Source organism: Cercospora beticola, chromosome 1, assembly GCF_033473495.1.
Source record: "Cercospora beticola chromosome 1, complete sequence".
NCBI lineage: Eukaryota > Fungi > Ascomycota > Dothideomycetes > Mycosphaerellales > Mycosphaerellaceae > Cercospora > Cercospora beticola.
This window is the reverse complement of record NC_088935.1, coordinates 1718944-1737680: the sequence shown is the minus strand read 5'-3', so window position 1 is coordinate 1737680 and position 18737 is coordinate 1718944. Positions and strand designations below refer to the sequence as shown.

Below are 18737 nucleotides of genomic sequence, written 5' to 3'. Positions count from 1 at the left end.
TCATCACGAGAGCTTACGCACGAACTATTTGGCATACAGCAATTCAAGTTCAAAACATTGGAAGAATTTCTCCTCCGAATTGTGCACATCTTTCATCGATTCGTTCATTCGTTATGTCTCCACTAACTCGTAGCCGTTAATGCCTCTGAATGCAACTACCTCTCTAAGTGGAAGCGCCTAGTCAGATTGGCTCTCAATCCATGAAAAGCTTTGCTGATTGGCTTAGTGACGTTCGGTCGCACTCAGAGGTAATTGCACTCAGAGGTATTCAGGGTTACTGGTGGCTTTCTACTTCTTCTCCGGCTCACCCTTCTGCGCCTTGTTCTTATTATCTCCGGTATCCTTGTAGTCTCCTCCCTGGGCTTCATATCGCCTGGCCATTTCGCCTGCTTTCCACGCCGACCATTTGCCAGCACCGCCGCCTGTAAAGCTCTCATGTCAGCGAATGCACGCTGTAGAATGAACGACGAGCAATTGTTCATGGGGGAATGGTAGCTTAGATCTTACCTTTCTCCTCTGCCTTGACTTCCTCCTTGATCTTCTCTCTCAACTCAGGATCTGTAGGCTCGCCTTTCGAAGAGGGCATTTTGAGAGTTGATGTTGAAGAGTAAAAGTACTTATGTTGATGTTTGAATTTATTGTTGACAATTTTGTCTCACGCAGACAACAGTATTATTGCGATAGAGACGAACGCGATAGAGCTGCATGCACCACTTCTTATGCTTCCAATGTCAAGGCGTTGCGTACTGCATATGTCATACTATACTCCAACCTTTCTTTCTTCGTAGATGGCTATCCTGCATGTGGTGGTCGTTTCGAAGACAAAAAGTCATGATGTCAGCGCGGATCGTTGTTCAATGGGTTGGATTTAGTGGTTGGTGGCTAGGAGCACAGGAACAAAGGAAAGGCCTGAAGCTTCCCCGTACGACGGAGGTAGCTTCGATCTGTGCTAGATCGGACGCTTATGCAGGTACTGAGAGCTTGGATTTTGAGATCCGATCTGAAGAAGATCTCATCTGTGTGGCCTTGCTAATTGTAATATTGTTCAATCTGTACAACTCCAAGCAAAACTATCATGGTATCTCTGTCATCGCTAATGAGAAAGCAGTTGCACGAACGAGTGATGGAAAGAACGGCGGTCACTTCTTGCCACGCGTTGATTTGCGCTCTCCAGGCGTCGCTGGTTTGGCCTCTTTCTTCGGTGCTGCCTTAGTTTTCTTGCCTTTTGCAGCCTCTGATTCGTCCTTCACTTTATTGCGGGAAGACTGTCGTTCGCCGGGCAGCACAGGTTTCGCTTCCTTCGTCGATTTCTTGGGTGTGGTCTTTGCCTTTTTGGTCTTGAGTTCCTCAACCTCGCTTTCAGCATCTTCGTCGTCAGCATCTTCAGTTGTCTCTACTTTGACCTTCTTGCCACGCTGCTTCTTGGCTGGCAAGACTTCCTCCTCCTCGTTATCCTCCTCATCAGCCTTGGCCTTACGCTTAGCAGCTTTTGGCGTTTTCTTCTCTGTCTTTGCGTCTCCCTTTGAAGTATCAACGTCACCGGCGACTGCCGCAGTCTTCTTCTGGACAGACGGAACGAATGCGGAAGTTCTGCCTCCTACAGTAATGTGTTCGATCTTCTCACCGCTAGGTAGCTTGTTGACATCGCCTTTCTTCCCCTTGTCCCATCGATACTTCATCAGCCATGTCTCTGGGAATTGGGAGCTGTCTGCAAGTGTCTCGCAAGCTGTCGAGACCACGGAAATCATAGCGTCATGTAGTCGCTTGATCTGTGCCTGGTCGAAGGTGTTGCTGTACTGCTCCGGATGTAGCTTCGCTTGGTACATGATCTCGTCGGCGACCCAATTGCCAATGCCACTGATGTTGGCTTGATCGAGCAGGAGAGCCTTGACGGGGACTTTCTTCTTGTTGAGTAGCTTTGTCAACCAGTCGACCGTGACAATATCCTTGTCGATGAATGGATCTGGTCCATTCTCCTTCAATGGGCTGTGCTTCCGAATGTCCTCTGCTTTGCAATCGACAAGACCAATTCTGCCTAATCGCCTTGCGTCCACAAACGCGAGTTCGACAGCCTCTCGATCACCCTCTGCATCACACTTGATCAACCATTTCGTCCACTTCTCTTCTGGCGGCCAGCTCTCAGGCTTCTTGTTATCCTCCTTCGCTTGCTTGTAGTACGCGGTCTCTTCAGTGGAACACTTGATCCAACCCGTCATTCCCAAGTGCATGACCGAATGTGGCGGCTTGTCGAAGGTTACATAGAAGTATTTGCCTATTTCAGCGTCAGATGCCGAAGCAACATATCTCCACGGATGAACCGCACATACCTTGTTGTCCAGCTCCAGTGACCTTCTTGCCTGTCAACGCTTTCGCAAAGGTCTCTGCATCCGTGCCTCCCTTCTTGCCGTATACTATTGTGTCCTCGAAGCCTTGACATGATGCGATCGTGCGATTGACCAGGTGCTTCCGCAGGTAATGCACCATGCGTGCCACTTCTCCAATCTGGACCTGTCAGCTGTGTTTCTATTACAGCCTGAGCTTCGAGCCCTTACCTCAGGCATTGTTGCGATATGTATGCTCACAAAGCTGAAGATCGAGAAGACGAACAAGCGCTCTCAAGGCAACAAACTTCATGTGTATTGAGTTAGATTCGCTGGCCGAGTGAGACGCGCCTCCTCGGCCTTGACGCGCGCGACTCGCGAAGCCGACAACCTTGATGTCATCACCATTTCGACCTCCATCATTCTGCTCTCTCTCACCAACATCACCAAAATGCACAATGCTCGATGGATAGCCCATCAAAACTGGCCGCGCCCTTCGTATTCCAAGCTGCATTTCATGACTAACGGCGCCGGTATGCACATCTCTAGTTCGGCTTGAGCTGCCCGAAGCGGCGGGGACCACGGCGTAGATAAGCACGATGCTGCTCAGGCTAAGTAGTTTCTGTTATTCATGGTCCAACTCTCCTCTCCTTGGCTCTCAGAACTCCTCACAAGATGCTCGTGAAGACGATAGTACTGGGTGCTATTGCCAGCCTCGTCGCTGGTCATGCGGGGCACAATCATGGTGAGAAGTACGAACAGAAGAAGTTTGTAGGCGAGACGAAAGAGGACTGTAAGTATGTCTTGGGCGCTGGAAATATACAATGCTGAAGAATCGTAGTGGACGCCAAATGGGGCACAGACGTATGTGTCCAAACATAACAACAGCCGATAGCATGCCATTGACTCTGCTCAAGTGGGGTTTCAGCGGCATCAGTACCTTTGCCCATCTGCCACATACAAGATGTCTCCAGAATCCAGATCAAGAATTCGACATTGCTATCCTAGGTGCCCCATTTGATACCGCAGTTACCTATCGACCAGGAGCCAGATTCGGCCCACGAGCTATCCGAGCTGCTGCTGGCCGTCAAACAGCTTTCCGTGGCTACAATCCTCGAGCTGGAATCAACCCATACCAAAGCTGGGCGGAGGTAATCGACTGCGGAGACATTCCCATCTCTCCCTTCGACAATGCTCTCGCACTTCGCCAGATGACGGAAGCCTTCACAAACCTGGCTCACAGCACAGCTCCCAAGCACAATGCGAATTCGAAGATCAAGTATCGTAATACTCCCAAGCTGCTGACGTTGGGAGGTGATCATTCGATTGCCTTGCCAACGCTACGAGCTTTGAATCAGATCTACGGGCCCGTGGCAGTCGTTCACTTCGACGCACATCTCGATACGTAGGTCTCTGCTTCTGTTGTGTCAAAAATGCCACTAAATATACAACAGATGGCACCCAGCAAAGTATCCTTCGGCCTGGATCGACTCCTCCAACCCCAACGAGCAATCCTTCTTCACCCACGGCACCATGTTCTGGGTAGCCCACAATGGTAAGGTGCCCAAACCTCCCGCTTACGTGTCTCGCTCTTTCATAAACACTGTTAATTCCCCGGCCCAAAACAGAGTCCTTGATCCGCAAATCCTCCTCCGTCCACGCAGGCCTTCGAACCCGCCTCTCCGGCCCAGAAGACAACGACGACGACACAGAACAAGGCTGGACAAGAATCGCCTGCGATGACATCGACGACATCGGAACCAAAGGCGTTGTCGAAAAGATCCTCTCAGTCGTCGGAACCGAAACTCCAGTCTACCTGTCTATCGATATCGATGTGGTATGTGATCATCCCATCTACTTTCGTCTCATCTCTTTCTCCATATCATTCACTCTAAAAAGCTTTACTTCTTATTTCTCACCTCATCACAGATCGACCCCGGCCTCGCACCAGGCACTGGCACCCCCGAACCGGGCGGCTGGACGACCCGCGAGCTCATCCGCGTGCTCCGCGGGATTGAGAACTTGAACGTCGTTGGTGCAGACGTTGTCGAAGTCTCTCCAGCATATGATGGAACGGGCGAAGTAACAGCTCTGGCCGCCGCACAGATCGCGTTCGAAATCCTAACGAGTATGGTCAAGAAGGGATTAATTGGCGATGAGGGAGCGGCGAAGCAGGGACGCGATGAGTTGTAATGGAAAGATGAGCACGAAGGTGGTGATCGTTGCTGAGAGCCTCGAGTGTGTGGGGATAAGCTGAATCAGCTTTTCAAGTTCAGGTTCTGTGAAGAGAAAAACGATATTGAGAAGATCAAATCTATTCGTTCACTTTTGCTTCTGTCTCTCTCGACACGCTCTTACTCCCGAGACGTAATCCCAATAATACATTCCGCACACAAGCTTAGCACAGCGCAGCATAGCACAGCAGAGAGCATAATAGTCTTCGTCCTCGTCCCGCATTCGAAAACACCATAAGCTCCAGCTCCCTTCCATCATCATAAAAAGAAGAACCATATCACCTTTCGCCCCTCTCGCACTCATCCATTGTTTGTTCGTTCCCCCTCAATAACCAAAGTACGTCGTGTGTTCTGCGCTCGCGCCCCCTTGTTGGTGTGATGACGGTTTGAACTCCCTAGCTTTACAGTGTGTCCATCACAGACAGTCAAAAACGCCTGTTTCGAAAATGCTCATTTTTTCCCTCTCCCCGACGATGATGATGATGATGATGATTGATCTTTTTGTTCTCTTCGAAAAGCCCGCGAAAACGAAGCAACTTAAAGCAAAGGGGGTATAAGAAGAAACAGGTTGCCCCGCCGCCGCGTGAAAGCAGGCAGGCAGAGACGACAGAAGTAGAAGAAATGTCGCTGGTGAGGTTGGTGTGTTACCGATGGTAGCCCTGGTCCACTGTGCCGGAGAAGGCCGAGAACGTCGCCGCCCGGTAGCGCCCGAAGAAGAGATATCGTCTCAGACCAAATCTGAAACTCGTAGTGGTACTCCAGATGGATCATGCAGGGGCGTGTTAAACCTGCAAAGCTCCTCCGAAAGGACGCGGATAAAGGGCATTCGCAAGTTCCCACGACTCCAACTAGAACATCGGACCAGGAGGAAGACAGTGTCGGCTCGGGTCGAACTAGGACATCGCGCCAGGAAGAAGACTGTGTTGGCCATGTCCGTAAGCTCCGGTGATGGGCGCTTCGGCGCCATCTGACAGAGCCAGAAGCAGCTGCGCCAGGCAACGCTTAGTCGCAGCATCGTCTCTCAAGACTGGCGAAAATGTTGCATCACGCAGTGGCTCTGGTAGACACTGGCGGAGCGCTTCTCGAGCACGAGCATTATCCGACAATCTTTGAAATGTCAGCCTGGCAACGCGTGTGAAAAAGCGTGTGATCGACTTACCGCAGAAAACATCGCACTACGTGCTTGAGTAAGCGCACAGTCTGTTGATCGACCAACTGAGTGACCATGTTGCTCAGGACCGTTCCCACGGCATAGAAGCGCTCGTAAGTCTGGCAGATATATTGCAGACCCATGTCATCAAGTAAGATTTTCTGGACAATGAAGATGGCGACTGTCTTACTGAGCTCCGATCCGGTTTCCATAATCCGAAGGCAGAGTGGGATGATCTCGGTAGTCAACAAGAAGTTGATGACCTCAGAACTGTCATTCTTGACGAGCGCGCCGATAACACCAAGAGAGGTCAGCCGCAAATATTCAAACGGTCTGGATTTGGAGGTCGTGTTGAGGAACGGGTACAGGAAGAGCGGGATGTGAGCTGCGCTACTGTTAGCATCGTTCGGAAAAAGCATTTCTGTAAGATCAGACATACCATTCAGGAAGAGTCCTCTGGTCTCGCCATGGCTAGCCACGCATTGCAACAGGGCGAGCGCATTGCAAACACGATTAGATGCGGCTGCTGTGAGCTGGCTGGGGTTCAGCAGCGGGTATACTGATATGATCTCTTGCAGCAGAGACGTCATGACGCCTGGGGTAAGGTGTAAGTATTCCATCTCTCCAACGGCGCTATCGCGTCGCACTCACCGAAAGAGTGCCACAGTATGAGCGCCAGCTCAGGGACCTGCTCTCGCTTCTTGCTAAGTTCCAACAAAGCGGCCTCGCGTGTCTCGGGTCGCAGGACTTGAGAGATCCAGTCCAGCACTCGGCGGTTGTCTTCACTCATGTTCTCGCCTGAGCCCATCCCGCCTCCATGCTCAGCGCCAGCACCGCCGCCCAGAGCACCTCCAACAAGCGCAGAGGCGCCATTCATCGCGTTACCGCCCGGGTTGCCGTTGCCGTTGTTCTGGCCCGCGGCGCTCATCGCTCGTCCGTAGTGCTGCTGCTGGGCTGCGACGGCGTTGGCCGCAGCGGCAGCTTGTGTCTGCGCAGCATAGTGATGTTGCTGCTGTGCCTGGCTTGGGTGGTGTTGCCAGTCGGGTTGCCCTCCGCCATGATATGCGTTCTGTTGCGAGAAGGCGCCATGCATGTTGGATGGGTTCTGGCGGCGCTGAGGCCCATGCATGCCCCTTGTGTGCGCCGCGAAGGGCGTCTTGTCGTCAGGTGGAAAGGATGTCTCGTCGTCGCCGCGAAGTCGGTGCCGTGGTCGTCGTGGGTTGTGAGGGTGGAAGGGAGGAGTGTTGCATGCTAAGTCTGGAGAGCAAGATCGAGCTCGGATTCGAGTCTCGTCGGACAAGCTGATCTCAACTGAACAAGCTTTGACCCACTGCGGCCCTGCCGAATCACTTACAGCATCACGGCACGATCCTCACCTTGAACACACATTGTCTTCGGTGATTAAGGTTGAAGGCTACGTGAGTTGAGCAGCTACGAACTGGTAAGCATGAGCGAGAGATGTCAATTTCAGTCGTTTTCAGGCTCAAAAGGAGGAGCGAGTTGTCATCACATGGCCGTGATCGACCTTCCGCGCCAAGGAGGCGTTGCGTCCTGGGGTATCTACAAAATCAACTATATAATACAGTCCCTGGCACATCTATACTAGATCAGCCTCCTTAGCCTCTCTCTTCAGTTCGTCCGCGACCTCTTTCGCATCCCTTCGCACCATCTGCATTACATGCTCCTCGCCTCCCGGTCGGTTCTGCGCAGCCTGGTACCGCAAGGCAAATGCCGCGGCACCACCAGCTATGATGCCTCCCACATGTCCCGTATGGTCAAGCGTCGTCTTAAACGCTCTGAGCGCTGCCACAGTCTCGCTTGCGCTGATCAACGCCAAATACATCCAGGCGTAGACGGGGATCTTGTATCCGAAGATCTCGATGGAGCCGGTGGGTCGGAGTGTACAGATTGCCGCTGTGACTCCCAGCACGGAGTTCGACGCACCTAAAATGTACACCATCCACTGCTTGCGTAGGACGTTGTAGACCAAGGATGTGTATGTACCTGTAACACCCGAGGCAAGATAAATTGCAAGGAAAGTGCCTCTTCCAACTTCTTCGTGGAGGAAAAGCCCGAACAGCCAGAGTGTGATAACATTCGATGCCAAGTGGTAAATTGAGTCGTGTCGGAAGCATGCACCGATGAGACTGAGGGCATAGGGATATGCCGGGGAGCAAGTCATGTACTTATTGTAAGTCTTCCAAAGCGGTGGCAGGCGGCCGAGAAAGAAACTCATTGCTAATAGGCCAGTGATGCCCCATAGCGTTGCCGCTGCCGGAGGAGTCTCAGGCCAAAGCCGGGCGGAAGTGGGTGGTGGTGTATAGTTCTCGTGAAGGTACCAGCATCCGGCCAGGACCAGCAGCAACATCAGAAAGGACGGTACAAGTCGTGCAATGTTGCTCATCTGAGGCACAACATTCTCCTTGATGATAGTGGCTTTCTCCTCGTAGTACTTGATATATGCAGGCTTCGCTCGCGGCTTTCCAAGAAAAGCTTGCGCCGCTGGCGGGCGAATCGAGATGCCAAAGGGTCCCTTGTAAGTCAACTGGGAAGGGACTCCCGCGCCGCTCAAACCAGGCTGTACACCACCAAGAAGTTCCAGAGGCCCACGTTGGGCGGCAACAGCGTTGAGCTCAGCCCTTTTCTTGGCCTCTTCTTGCTCCCGCTTGAATATTTCGTACTCTGTCTCATTTGCTTTGCGAGTCGCTTGTAGCACACTTTGGCCTGTTTTCTGTCGCCCAGCTTCTGTTCCCTGTTGTGACTCTTCAGTATCCTCATATTCCTGTTCGGCGGCATCTTCCTCGGTGGCTTTGTACAGCCGCAGCTTGACTGCTCGCGCTTCAATTTCTTTCCGTAATCTTTCCTCTTCCTCTTTCACCCATTCTTCTCCATTCCCTGCCTCGTCCACATCTGGTAGTTGAGACCGCAAATATTCCAATGCTTGCAAAGCCTGCTGCTGTGTTACCTCAATCCCGCCAGAAAATCTCAGTCCCACATCTATCAGAGCTCCCGATTGTCTTCTCCAATGCATTACATTCAATATGTAGTTGCCTGTATCAACGTCGACATCCTCGTTCCCGAATATGGCATTGATCTCAGGTTGACTGCGCTCTCCGCCAGGAAGCGGCATTCCTCCTTCTGGATCGTAGTCGCGCCATGTTAATTGGTCTTCCTCCAATCGAGATGGGACACCTTCTGTATGCGACGCTACTGTCGGCGCAGGTTCTAGCTTCGCAGCCGCTGAAAGGGCAGCGCTCCTGGCCTTATGTGCCTTGGTCTGCGTCGATGGAGGTGCAACCTTCTTTGAGGTGGCCGACTGGGTCGTTGCCTTTCGTGTAGTTTTCGCAGGGCCTTTCTTTGCCAGGCAAGGAGTCGTGGAAAAGGTGGCTTTGTGCGGACGATTTGTTACGTCCGATCTAGAGGCCTGGCGGTATCCATGACAGGCGAACGACCACTGTGCAAAGCTCCGAGTGGATTGCGATTTGGCATAGCCATTGAACAGCTGCAGCAAAGGACTGATGCGCGTCTGCTGTCGTGGCAGACTCGATGCTACCGATGTCCAGACATTGCTCATTGCTGCAGATGCCTGCTATCTCGAACGCGGTAAGCGGTGATCAATTCTTGACAGTCGTCAATGTCGATGACGGGACGAAACTCAGCCTCGCTTCGTCTGAGATTCTGCGGCCAATGCGGGAGACGCTCGGGAGCTCCGAACTCTGAACTCGCAACTTTCTCCTAGCCTCTCCCTCCCAGCTACTTTACCCGACACCGATAATCGAATACCTGCTGAGTAGACGAGCGTCATGAAAATGACCTGTGACACAACCATACGAAGATGTTTTTCATTCACCAAGGACATCCTTCAACGTGGTGCCAGAGATTGCGAACACGTTGCTTACGCTCAGCATTAGATTACCATCATGTCCTAACAGAGCTAGACTGACTACACTCGGACGGGAATGTGTCGTAGAAACAACTCAAGCCCTTACACGACCTGCCTCGGCTCCCCGGTCTCATCATCAAGGGCATATCCTACGACCTTTGCGAAGTTGGGCAGGAAAGGCCAAGCCTGCACCCTCTCCACATCTTCACGAATGCAGTTCTCAACTCCAATATGACCGAATGTGCCAAATATCTTATCTCGGACTTCATACGCGTGATCGGGAGCACGTGCAGACAGTCGGGCACGGTTCTCATCGTCCGTGGTGTTCATACCACCGCAGTCTATCAAACATTAGCAAAGCGACTTCCAGCCGCCACGAAAGTACTCACCGCTATGGTGAATAACCACCACAAGACCTATCGGAGCAATGGTTCCCATGATCTCCAGCGAACGAAGCACCTGTTCTTGCACTCGACCGCCAGCAACACGAATGATATTCGCTTCCCCTTTCTTCAGCCTGAGAAACTCTGCAGGTTCGATGCGGGCGTCAGAGCACGAGACTAGGCAGCAATCAGATGTCAGCGTTTGGCAGGCGCACTGGGTTATGGTAGACGTACCGATAAAGATCCTTCCATTCTCTGGAGTCTGGGGCATACCAATGAAGTTCTTCATTGCCAATGGCTTTTTGTATTCCGGGAGGCCTTCCCTGTGGGCAGGTGTCAATTCAAAGTCCACACCCTCAGTCGCAGCATAAGAGGATAGGATACCGATGCCGGGCGAGGAGTTGCTCGAATCGGCGCTCTGCTGCCATTTTGTTCGCTGCTGTGGGTTACTGTTCCAGGTGACGACTGTGAAGGGCGAGCCTGTCGACAGATGACATCGTGGCCGATTTATATGCTTGCTACATCTTGAATGGTTGTTCTCGCACTCGCTGTATATATGACAGAGAGCGAGCTTAGTGAGCATCATTTTGAAAAGGCAACAGCTTTCTCTGTCACGAAGTTCTTCCGTACGGTCGGAACGAGGCTGCCTTACTGCTGCATTGCTTATCTTACGCCCTAGGAGATATACTAATCAAGACACAAGTCACTCACCTCATCTGCGCCGAGCCATTGCCTCGGGATCAGTGATCAAGGGCGACTGATGAGAGGCTGGGATGATCTCCTGTGGTCAGGATAGTTCAGACAGTTTGCTGACATTGCAAAGGACAAAGACGAACAAAAAGGTACTGTAGCAACTTGAAGCAAACAACAGAGGAAGGCCCCTCGAACCATCAAATAGGGTAGGTAGATTCTTGAATTAGTGCAGCTATCCTTATAGAAGAGGTTTAAGCAGACCACGCGCGCCTGAGAATTTTCTTTCTGCTAGCACCAAAGCGTACTGCACGATTTTACTTATACTGTCGTCTATATCTAACTCGTAAACAGATCTTACGGGGGCAACTGTCGCGCAATATAGAGGCCTAAACCTTAGTAGTTGCTACTACGTAATCTCGCGATACCTTAGTATTTACTTAGTTTATTTACTATAATAGTAACTACTATTATCGCTATCGTATTATCGTATTAAATAATCTATTTAGCTATCTATTATATATCTAAATAATAGCGCTTAAGGTCTTTATTATCTTACTACTTACTATAACCTCTACTATAAGCTTTCTACTATAGTACGTTCGATACTATTTTAGCGATACTATTCTATAATTAGTTTATAGCTTATACTATACGCTCGTTATATATATCTAGTATTAAATTTAGGAGTCTAACCTATCTAGATATAGTAGAATAAGGCAAAGTAAAACTTCTTATAGTAAGTAGTTAGAGAGGCTTAGGTTTCTATCTACTATAAGCCTATAAAGAAATACTTTCTACTAAGAATTTCTAAAGCTTAAAGTACTACTTACTTAAAGTCTAACTATTAGATAGAGAGATATAGTATCTATAGAATCTTAAATCGTAATACTCTCTCTAATAGCCTATCTTTTAATAGCTAGTTATCTTTCTTAGTTTTATTTTCTATTATAGTAAAAGCTTTTACTTTACTTATATCTCTAAAAGCTAAAACTATACTTCTTATAAGTTCTAGATACTAATAGCTTAATAGTAAGTATTATTACGATTTAAGATTCTATAGATACTATATCTCTCTATCTAATAGTTAGGCCTCGAGTAAGTAGTACTTTAAGCTCTAGGAATTCTTAGTAGAGAGTATTTCTTTATAGGCTTATAGTAGATAGAAACCTAAGCCTTTCTAACTACTTACTACGAGAGGTTTTACTTTACTTTATTCTACTATACTTAGATAAGTTAGACCTCTAAATTCTATAGATTATAAGCCCGAGTTTATATTATAGCTAGAAAGCTAGGAGCTAGAGAATATAATAGTAAGTACTCTCGGTAGGAGTTAAGATACTCTAGTAAGAGACTTAAAAGTAATAGTAGAATCTAAAGCTATAAAAGAGTTAGAAGTAAAAGGAGTAGTCTTATAGATATAAACTAGATAGTAGAAAGAATAGTATATATAAGTAGATAGAATATCTAATATATATTAGTCCTAAGTAGAAGGATATACTATATAGCTATATAAAGATAGAGAATAAACTCTATAAGATACCTAGGCTAGATACTTAGTAAATAAAAGTTATAGTCTAATAATACTAGGAGTTAGTCTAGTATTTCCCTACTACTAGAAAGTAGAAGAGGATAAAGTTAGAAGAGTAGTTAGACTATTAGAAGGAGTAGAAGTCTTCTAAAGATAGCTATATAGATAGAACTTACTATTTATTTAAAGGAAGATCTTATAAGACTAGAGGATTAGTTTATACTAGATATATTATATTTAGAGAGAATAGTTATAAGGTAGGTTCTAGAAAGACCTACTATTAGCTAATAATACTTTAGAGACTAACTAAACCTCTTACTATTTCTAGAATCTAAAGAAGAATTAGATAATTAGGCTCTAGAGGCCTAGTTAGATAAACTAATATACTTAAAATTAAGAGAAGTTATAAACCTACCTTTATTATAAATATAGTAGTACTAGAAGGTTCCTATACTAGAAAGTACTAGAGAGATATACTCCTTTAGCTATTAATATATATACTATATATAAGGCCTAGAGTATAATACCTACTCTAGAGCTATCTAGAAAATAGAGTTCTAGAAGCTCTAGCTAAAAGAGAGGAGTTTTAGTATAGTTAATCCTCTACTAGATAGTCTAGTATAAGGGAATTTCTACCTATATATATACTAAGAACTAAATACTAAGATATATAGGTCCTAGTTTACTATATAAAATAAATTTATTTCTTAGCTATAGTTAGAAGAACTTAGTAATATATATACCTAAAGTTAACTCTTTAGAAAATAAGATAGAAGTAGGATAAGATAAATAGTACTTTAGTAAAAAGACTATATCTAGTACTCTCTAAGAAGAACTTAGAATAATAGTTTAGAAAGATAGCTATATTCCTTAAGAGAGAAGACTTATACTTAACTATTAAGACCTTAATATCTACTCTAATAACTAATAAAGCAAACTATAAAGCAATCTACTAGATTTAGCTTTATATTAGTAAAGAGAATAAAGAGATAGTATTAGAGAAAGAGATAGTAAAAGCTATCTAGTAAGAGCTAAAGAAGAAGTATAAGGATAATAAAGTATTAGAAAGGAAACTAGTATAGTAGTACTTTACCTTTTAAATAATAAGTTTATAGAGTATATTATAAGTATAGTCTAGCTTACTATTACTTAGAAAGAAGATAAGAGAGGCCTAGCTAGTAATAGTAGAAGTAGTTAAACCTAAGAATAGAATCTAAGTTCTACTTAGTAGCCTACTTAAATTTTAGTTATCTATTAGAGATACTATAGATACCTAACTATACTTATTACCTAATAATATTCTTTCTATTCTAGAAGAGAAAGAAGTAGAGATACCTAGATAACTTAAACTAGAAAAAGGATTAGAGTATTTAGCTTATACTATAAGAGCTATATAGAGATAATAATAAGAAAGAAAGAGAATAGATAACTTAGAGTTATTTAAAGCTAGGTAGTATACTCTATATTAAGAGAAGAGATACTTACTATTAAGCTATTAGTATCTAGAACCTATAAGAAGTATAGTCTTAGCTTTTAGAAATATAAGTAAAGTAAGAGCTTTTACTATAATAGAGAATAAGACTAAGAAAGGTAACTAGCTATTAAGAGATAGGCTATTAGAGAAAGTATTACAATTTAAGATTCTATAGATACTATATCTCTCTATCTAATAGTTAGGCTTTAAGTAAGTAGTACTTTAAGCTTTAGAAATTCTTAGTAGAAAGTATTTCTTTATAGGCTTATAGTAGATAGAAACCTAAGCCTCTCTAACTACTTACTATAAGAGGTTTTACTTTACTTTATTCCGCTATACCTAGATAGGTTAGACCTCTAAATTTAATAGTAAGTTCTATTTATATAGCTATCTTTAGAAGACTCTCTCTAATAGCCTAACTACTTTTCTAACTTTATCCTCTTCTACTTTCTAGTAGTAGGGAAATACTAGACTAACTCCTAGTATTATTAGACTATAACTTTTTATTTACTAAGTACCTAGCCTAGATACTTTATAGAGTTTATTCTCTATTTTTATATAGCTATATAGTATATCCTTCTACTTAGAACTAATATATATTAGATATTCTATCTACCTATATATACTATTCTTTCTATTATCTAGTTTATATCTATAAGACTACTCCTTTTACTTCTAACTCTTTTATAGCTATAAGAGCTAGAAGTATATAGCTCGAGAGGTATAGCTTATTAGGCGTTAAGGTATAATAGCTAGTACCGCTTATACTTAGCGTAGAATAAAAGTATATAGAACGTATATAAACGAAGAAGGTAAGAATTATTCTTAATATCTCTAGATAGAGAGTCTAGAGGCGCTTAATATATTACTATATTCTACTCTTATAATTATAATTCTTCTATCTTATCGAGAGTAGCGATCTATTAAGGCCTATTATACTTACGCGAAACGTATCTATCTAGCGGACTAATCGTAACGACGATATACTAAATAATAGATAGCTATTAGACTATATCGAAGAGATATTAGAATCCGGAATAGTATAAGCTAAAAAGAAATAGAATAAGGATATAAATAATACCGACGACGCTAGTAACGCGTATATAATATATAGGCGCCTCTAAGCTAAAAATAATAAGTTATACGAATAGCTAGAGATCTATATCCTTAAAGCTAAGAACGAATACTTACTAAGAGAAGTATAGATAATTAAATTACTAGTACAGCTAAGTATAATAGCGCTAGGCCTCGGATAGCTAATACTTTAGTAAGGCGGCGCGTCTATAAGTTATACGAGTAGCGTACGTTCCGAAAGTAACGAGTATAGCTTATACGAGTCTATTAAGCTACGTACGCCTAAGCTCTTTAAGAGTAAAACTATAAAGGAGGTATACGAATTTATCTATACTCTCGAAGTAAACTTTATAGCTATACTAAAGAGGTTTCCGACGGATTACTAGAAGGTAATTATAGGTATTATATACCTCGTAGACGAAGCGTAAGAGATATAGTATAATAAATACCTAGGCGTTCTACTTATAGGATATACCTAGTCTTAGTTCTATTAATTTCTATATAATATCGTTAGAGATTAAGCGAACTATATACTTCTCGTAACTATAGAATACGAGAATATACGCTAGAGTAAGAGCTAGAGCGTACGATAGTTCGTAATAGACCTTAGTAACCTAGAGTCTTAGTTAGATAACTATACTAAGGTATAGCTAGTACGCTAGTTTCTTATAAAACTAAAGCTATTACTATATAAGGATATTATTAAGAACTATACTATCTCTAATAAGTATACCGACCTTATTACTCTAGCGAGGCGCTTCGAGTAAGCTAAGAAAGCTATACCTCGTAAGCTATATCGTAGTAATACTAAGAATAAGTAGGCTAAGCGTAAGCGTATCGATAGTAATACTTCTTATAAAGAAGCCTCCGGTTCGACTAGTAGCTAACGTAATACCTATAGTAGTAAGCCGAAAAGTAAATATAGAGATAAAGGTAAAGATAAGAGCTAGTAACCTACGTACTTTATATATAACGAGGTTAGCTATATTAGTCCTAACTACTCGAACTCTAAGAAAGATAGTAATAAGCCGGCTATTCGTAGAGTAACTATAGTAAAGGAGTAGAGAGCGAAAAAAGCTAAAGCGCCGGAGATAATACGCGAGTTACTAGTACTAAACTAGATAGTAATAACTCTCTACTAGTTTAGAGCGTACTAGCGATACGTATAGAAGAAGAAGTCGAAACGTAGTTAGGTAGTAAGCTAGCTACTTTCCTTCTCGACGATACTATAGATATTAATATAATATTAAGAGCCTTTATACTATAGTATAACCTACTAATAAGGCCGAATATAGCTCTACTACTAGTTACTATCTTTATAGGTAAATTAGACTACTATTATAGTACGTACTATATATATATATAGATCGTAGACTCTAGTAGTAAGAAGCGATCTATAGGTAGTATCTTCTATATATATAATATACTAACTTCTAACGTAATCTTAGGCCGTCTATAGCGACGTACTTAGCGCGTACTAGCTAGTAGCGCTATAGATAAATAGCTATATAGTAACGATCGTTTTAGTAAGTTCGAAGTCCGAGAAGCTTATAAGTTCTTTAAGGATCTTTAGAAAATACTAGTAGTATTTATAGTAAGCCTAAGTAAGATAGGTAATAAGATTAAGCCTATTCCTAAGAAGTTCTATTATTTTAATAATATTCTTAATCCGATAGAGAAAATAAGAAGTAAGCTAGTTAATAGCGTAGAGTATACGATTAACCTACGGCCTAGAACTATACTACTATTCTATCTACTATATTACTAGTCGGAGTAAGAATTAGACGAGCTTAAGAAGTACCTAAAGATAGAACTCGAGTATAATTAGATCGAGCGTTCTAATAGTAAGGTAGGTACGTCTATCCTATTCGTACTAAAGAAGAATAGTAAGCTATAGTTATATATCGACTACTATAGGCTAAACGAGATTACTATTAAGAACTAGTATCTACTACCTCTAATTAGTAAGACGCTAGATAGACTTATAGGAGCTATATAGTTTACGTCCTTAGACTTAGCTAATATATACTACTATATTCGGATTAAGCTAAGTAACTGCTAAAAGACTACGTTTCGTATACGCTACGACTATTTCTAGTATAAGATAATACTCTTCGGCTTAACGAACGTACTAGCGACGTTCTAAGTATATATTAACTATACGCTAGTAGAGCTAGTCGATATAAGCTATATAGTATACCTAGACGATATCCTAATCTATAGTAGGATATATAAGGAATATATACGAGACGTATACGCTATACTTAAAAGACTCTATAAGTTTAGACTCTATATATAGCGTTCTAAGTATAAGTTCTTCTAGAAAAAGATCGACTTCCTTAGATTCGTAGTAACTACTAGTAGCGTTACGATAGACCTAAGTAGAGTAGCTATAATTATCTTATAGCTAACTCTAACTATACTAATAGAGGTTTAATCCTTCCTTAGATTCGCGAACTTCTACTATCGATTTATCTTCGGATATTCGAAAGTTATAGTACCTTTAATAGCGCTATTAAAGAATATAAAGAATAGAAAGAAGCTAGAGCTAATTAAGTAGGAAGTAGCTAAGGAGTAGGCGTTCTATAAGCTAAAGAATCGATTTTAGACTATACTACTACTAAGATACTTTAACTCTACGCTACGTCTACGAGTCGAAACTAACGCTTCTAACTTCGTAGTAGCTAGTATCCTAAGCTAACTATTCGAAGCAGAATAGTATCTAATTACCTTCTTCTTATAGAAGATAATTAATACTAAATATAACTATAAAGTTTATAATAAGGAACTACTCGTAGTAGTTAAAGTATTTAAAGCGTAGCGACTATACCTTAAAGGCGCTATATATAAGGTTAAGATACTTATTAATTATACTAACCTTAAAGGATTTATAGGTATTAAGTAGTTAATAGATAGATAAGTAAAATAGGCGATATTCCTCGCTCTCTTTAATTTTACTATTAGCTATCGAGCTAGTAAGCTTAACCTAGCCGATACGCTATCTAGACGTAGCGACTATATATAAGAGACGAAGGAGATAAGTAACCTCCTACTATTACTATAGTAGAAACTCTAGGTATAGAGTACTATACTTATAAGCGGCCTAGTTATTACCTATATAAAAGCTACTTACTAGGCTTAGTTAGATACTCTAGAGGTAGTTATAGTAGTAGCTAAGAGTAGGAGGGTAGCGCTACTAGATAGTAGGTATATTATAGTAGTAGCTAACTATTCGGTTCGTCTATTTAGCTTTACTCTACTCTTACGAGTCGCTAGCGCTATTACTATATAAGAGTAGCTATACGCTAACGTCTCGGATATAATTATTAGATATACTACTATATTAGTATAGCTCGATCCGAAAGTAAAGATACTATATAAGTAGGCCGAACGTAAAAGTATAGCGAGCGAGAAATATACTATTAAGGATAGCTATATATACTAGAAAGAGGCTCTATACTTACCGAACGACCTAGTATTATAGACGTAGGTAATCCGTATATACTACGACGATATCCTAGCGAGCTATTTTAGTAAGAATAAGACGGTAGAGTTAGTTAAGTAGAAGTACTAGTAGCTAGAGGTTAGTAATAATATAAGGTAGTATATCGAGTAGTATAGTAGCTATTAGAAAGTAAAAGCAAGGCGCTATTACTTCTATAGTAAGATAGCTATACTCCTACTATCTAACTATTCTTAGAAGGATTTATCTATAGACTTTATTACGGATCTTCTATCTAGTAAGTAGAATAGCTATATCTTCGATACGATCCTTATAATTATAGATCGTTACTCGAAGATAGTAACTTTCGTCTAAACGATAAAGCGCTATACTAGCGTAGAGCTTATAGATATTCTAATTAATAAAGTAATACGACTATATAGCGTACTAGCTAGTATCGTAAGTAATAGAAGCTTAGTTTTTACTAGCTAGTTCTAGTTAGACTTCTACTATAAGACGTATATAAAACGTAGGCTAAGTACTATATTCTACTTA

At 42.9% G+C, this 18737-nt stretch overlaps 6 protein-coding genes across 6 annotated transcripts; 1 reads left to right on the top strand and 5 right to left on the bottom strand.

Moving 5' to 3' along the window:
* Positions 1–288: 288 nt before the first annotated feature.
* RHO25_000668 (uncharacterized protein) lies at positions 289–586 on the bottom strand (the record flags this gene model as incomplete). The annotated part of the gene is made up of 2 exons (XM_065602043.1): positions 289–422; positions 508–586. 2 exons carry the CDS (start codon positions 584–586, stop codon positions 289–291), a joined length of 213 nt encoding a protein of 70 aa, XP_065458115.1.
* Positions 587–1139: 553 nt separating this feature from the next.
* RHO25_000667 (uncharacterized protein) lies at positions 1140–2561 on the bottom strand (the record flags this gene model as incomplete). Its single annotated transcript, XM_023593276.2, has 3 exons — positions 1140–2272; positions 2328–2502; positions 2553–2561. 3 exons carry the CDS (start codon positions 2559–2561, stop codon positions 1140–1142), a joined length of 1317 nt encoding a protein of 438 aa, XP_023458372.1.
* A 435-nt stretch (positions 2562–2996) lies between these two features.
* RHO25_000666 (uncharacterized protein) lies at positions 2997–4514 on the top strand (the record flags this gene model as incomplete). Its single annotated transcript, XM_023593275.2, has 6 exons — positions 2997–3114; positions 3163–3185; positions 3239–3726; positions 3776–3876; positions 3950–4158; positions 4251–4514. 6 exons carry the CDS (start codon positions 2997–2999, stop codon positions 4512–4514), a joined length of 1203 nt encoding a protein of 400 aa, XP_023458375.1.
* A 934-nt stretch (positions 4515–5448) lies between these two features.
* On the bottom strand, positions 5449–6798 carry RCD1 (Cell differentiation protein rcd1; the record flags this gene model as incomplete). The annotated part of the gene is made up of 4 exons (XM_023593274.2): positions 5449–5662; positions 5715–6090; positions 6145–6300; positions 6357–6798. 4 exons carry the CDS (start codon positions 6796–6798, stop codon positions 5449–5451), a joined length of 1188 nt encoding a protein of 395 aa, XP_023458374.2.
* Positions 6799–7302: 504 nt separating this feature from the next.
* On the bottom strand, positions 7303–9279 carry RHO25_000664 (uncharacterized protein; the record flags this gene model as incomplete). The annotated part of the gene is made up of 1 exon (XM_023593273.2): positions 7303–9279. The coding sequence occupies one exon, from the start codon at positions 9277–9279 to the stop codon at positions 7303–7305; it is 1977 nt and encodes a 658-aa protein (XP_023458377.1).
* A 411-nt stretch (positions 9280–9690) lies between these two features.
* Positions 9691–10399, bottom strand: RHO25_000663 (uncharacterized protein; the record flags this gene model as incomplete). The annotated part of the gene is made up of 4 exons (XM_023593272.2): positions 9691–9929; positions 9978–10148; positions 10206–10294; positions 10356–10399. The coding sequence occupies 4 exons, from the start codon at positions 10397–10399 to the stop codon at positions 9691–9693; spliced, it is 543 nt and encodes a 180-aa protein (XP_023458376.1).
* Between the last annotated feature and the right edge of the window lie 8338 nt (positions 10400–18737).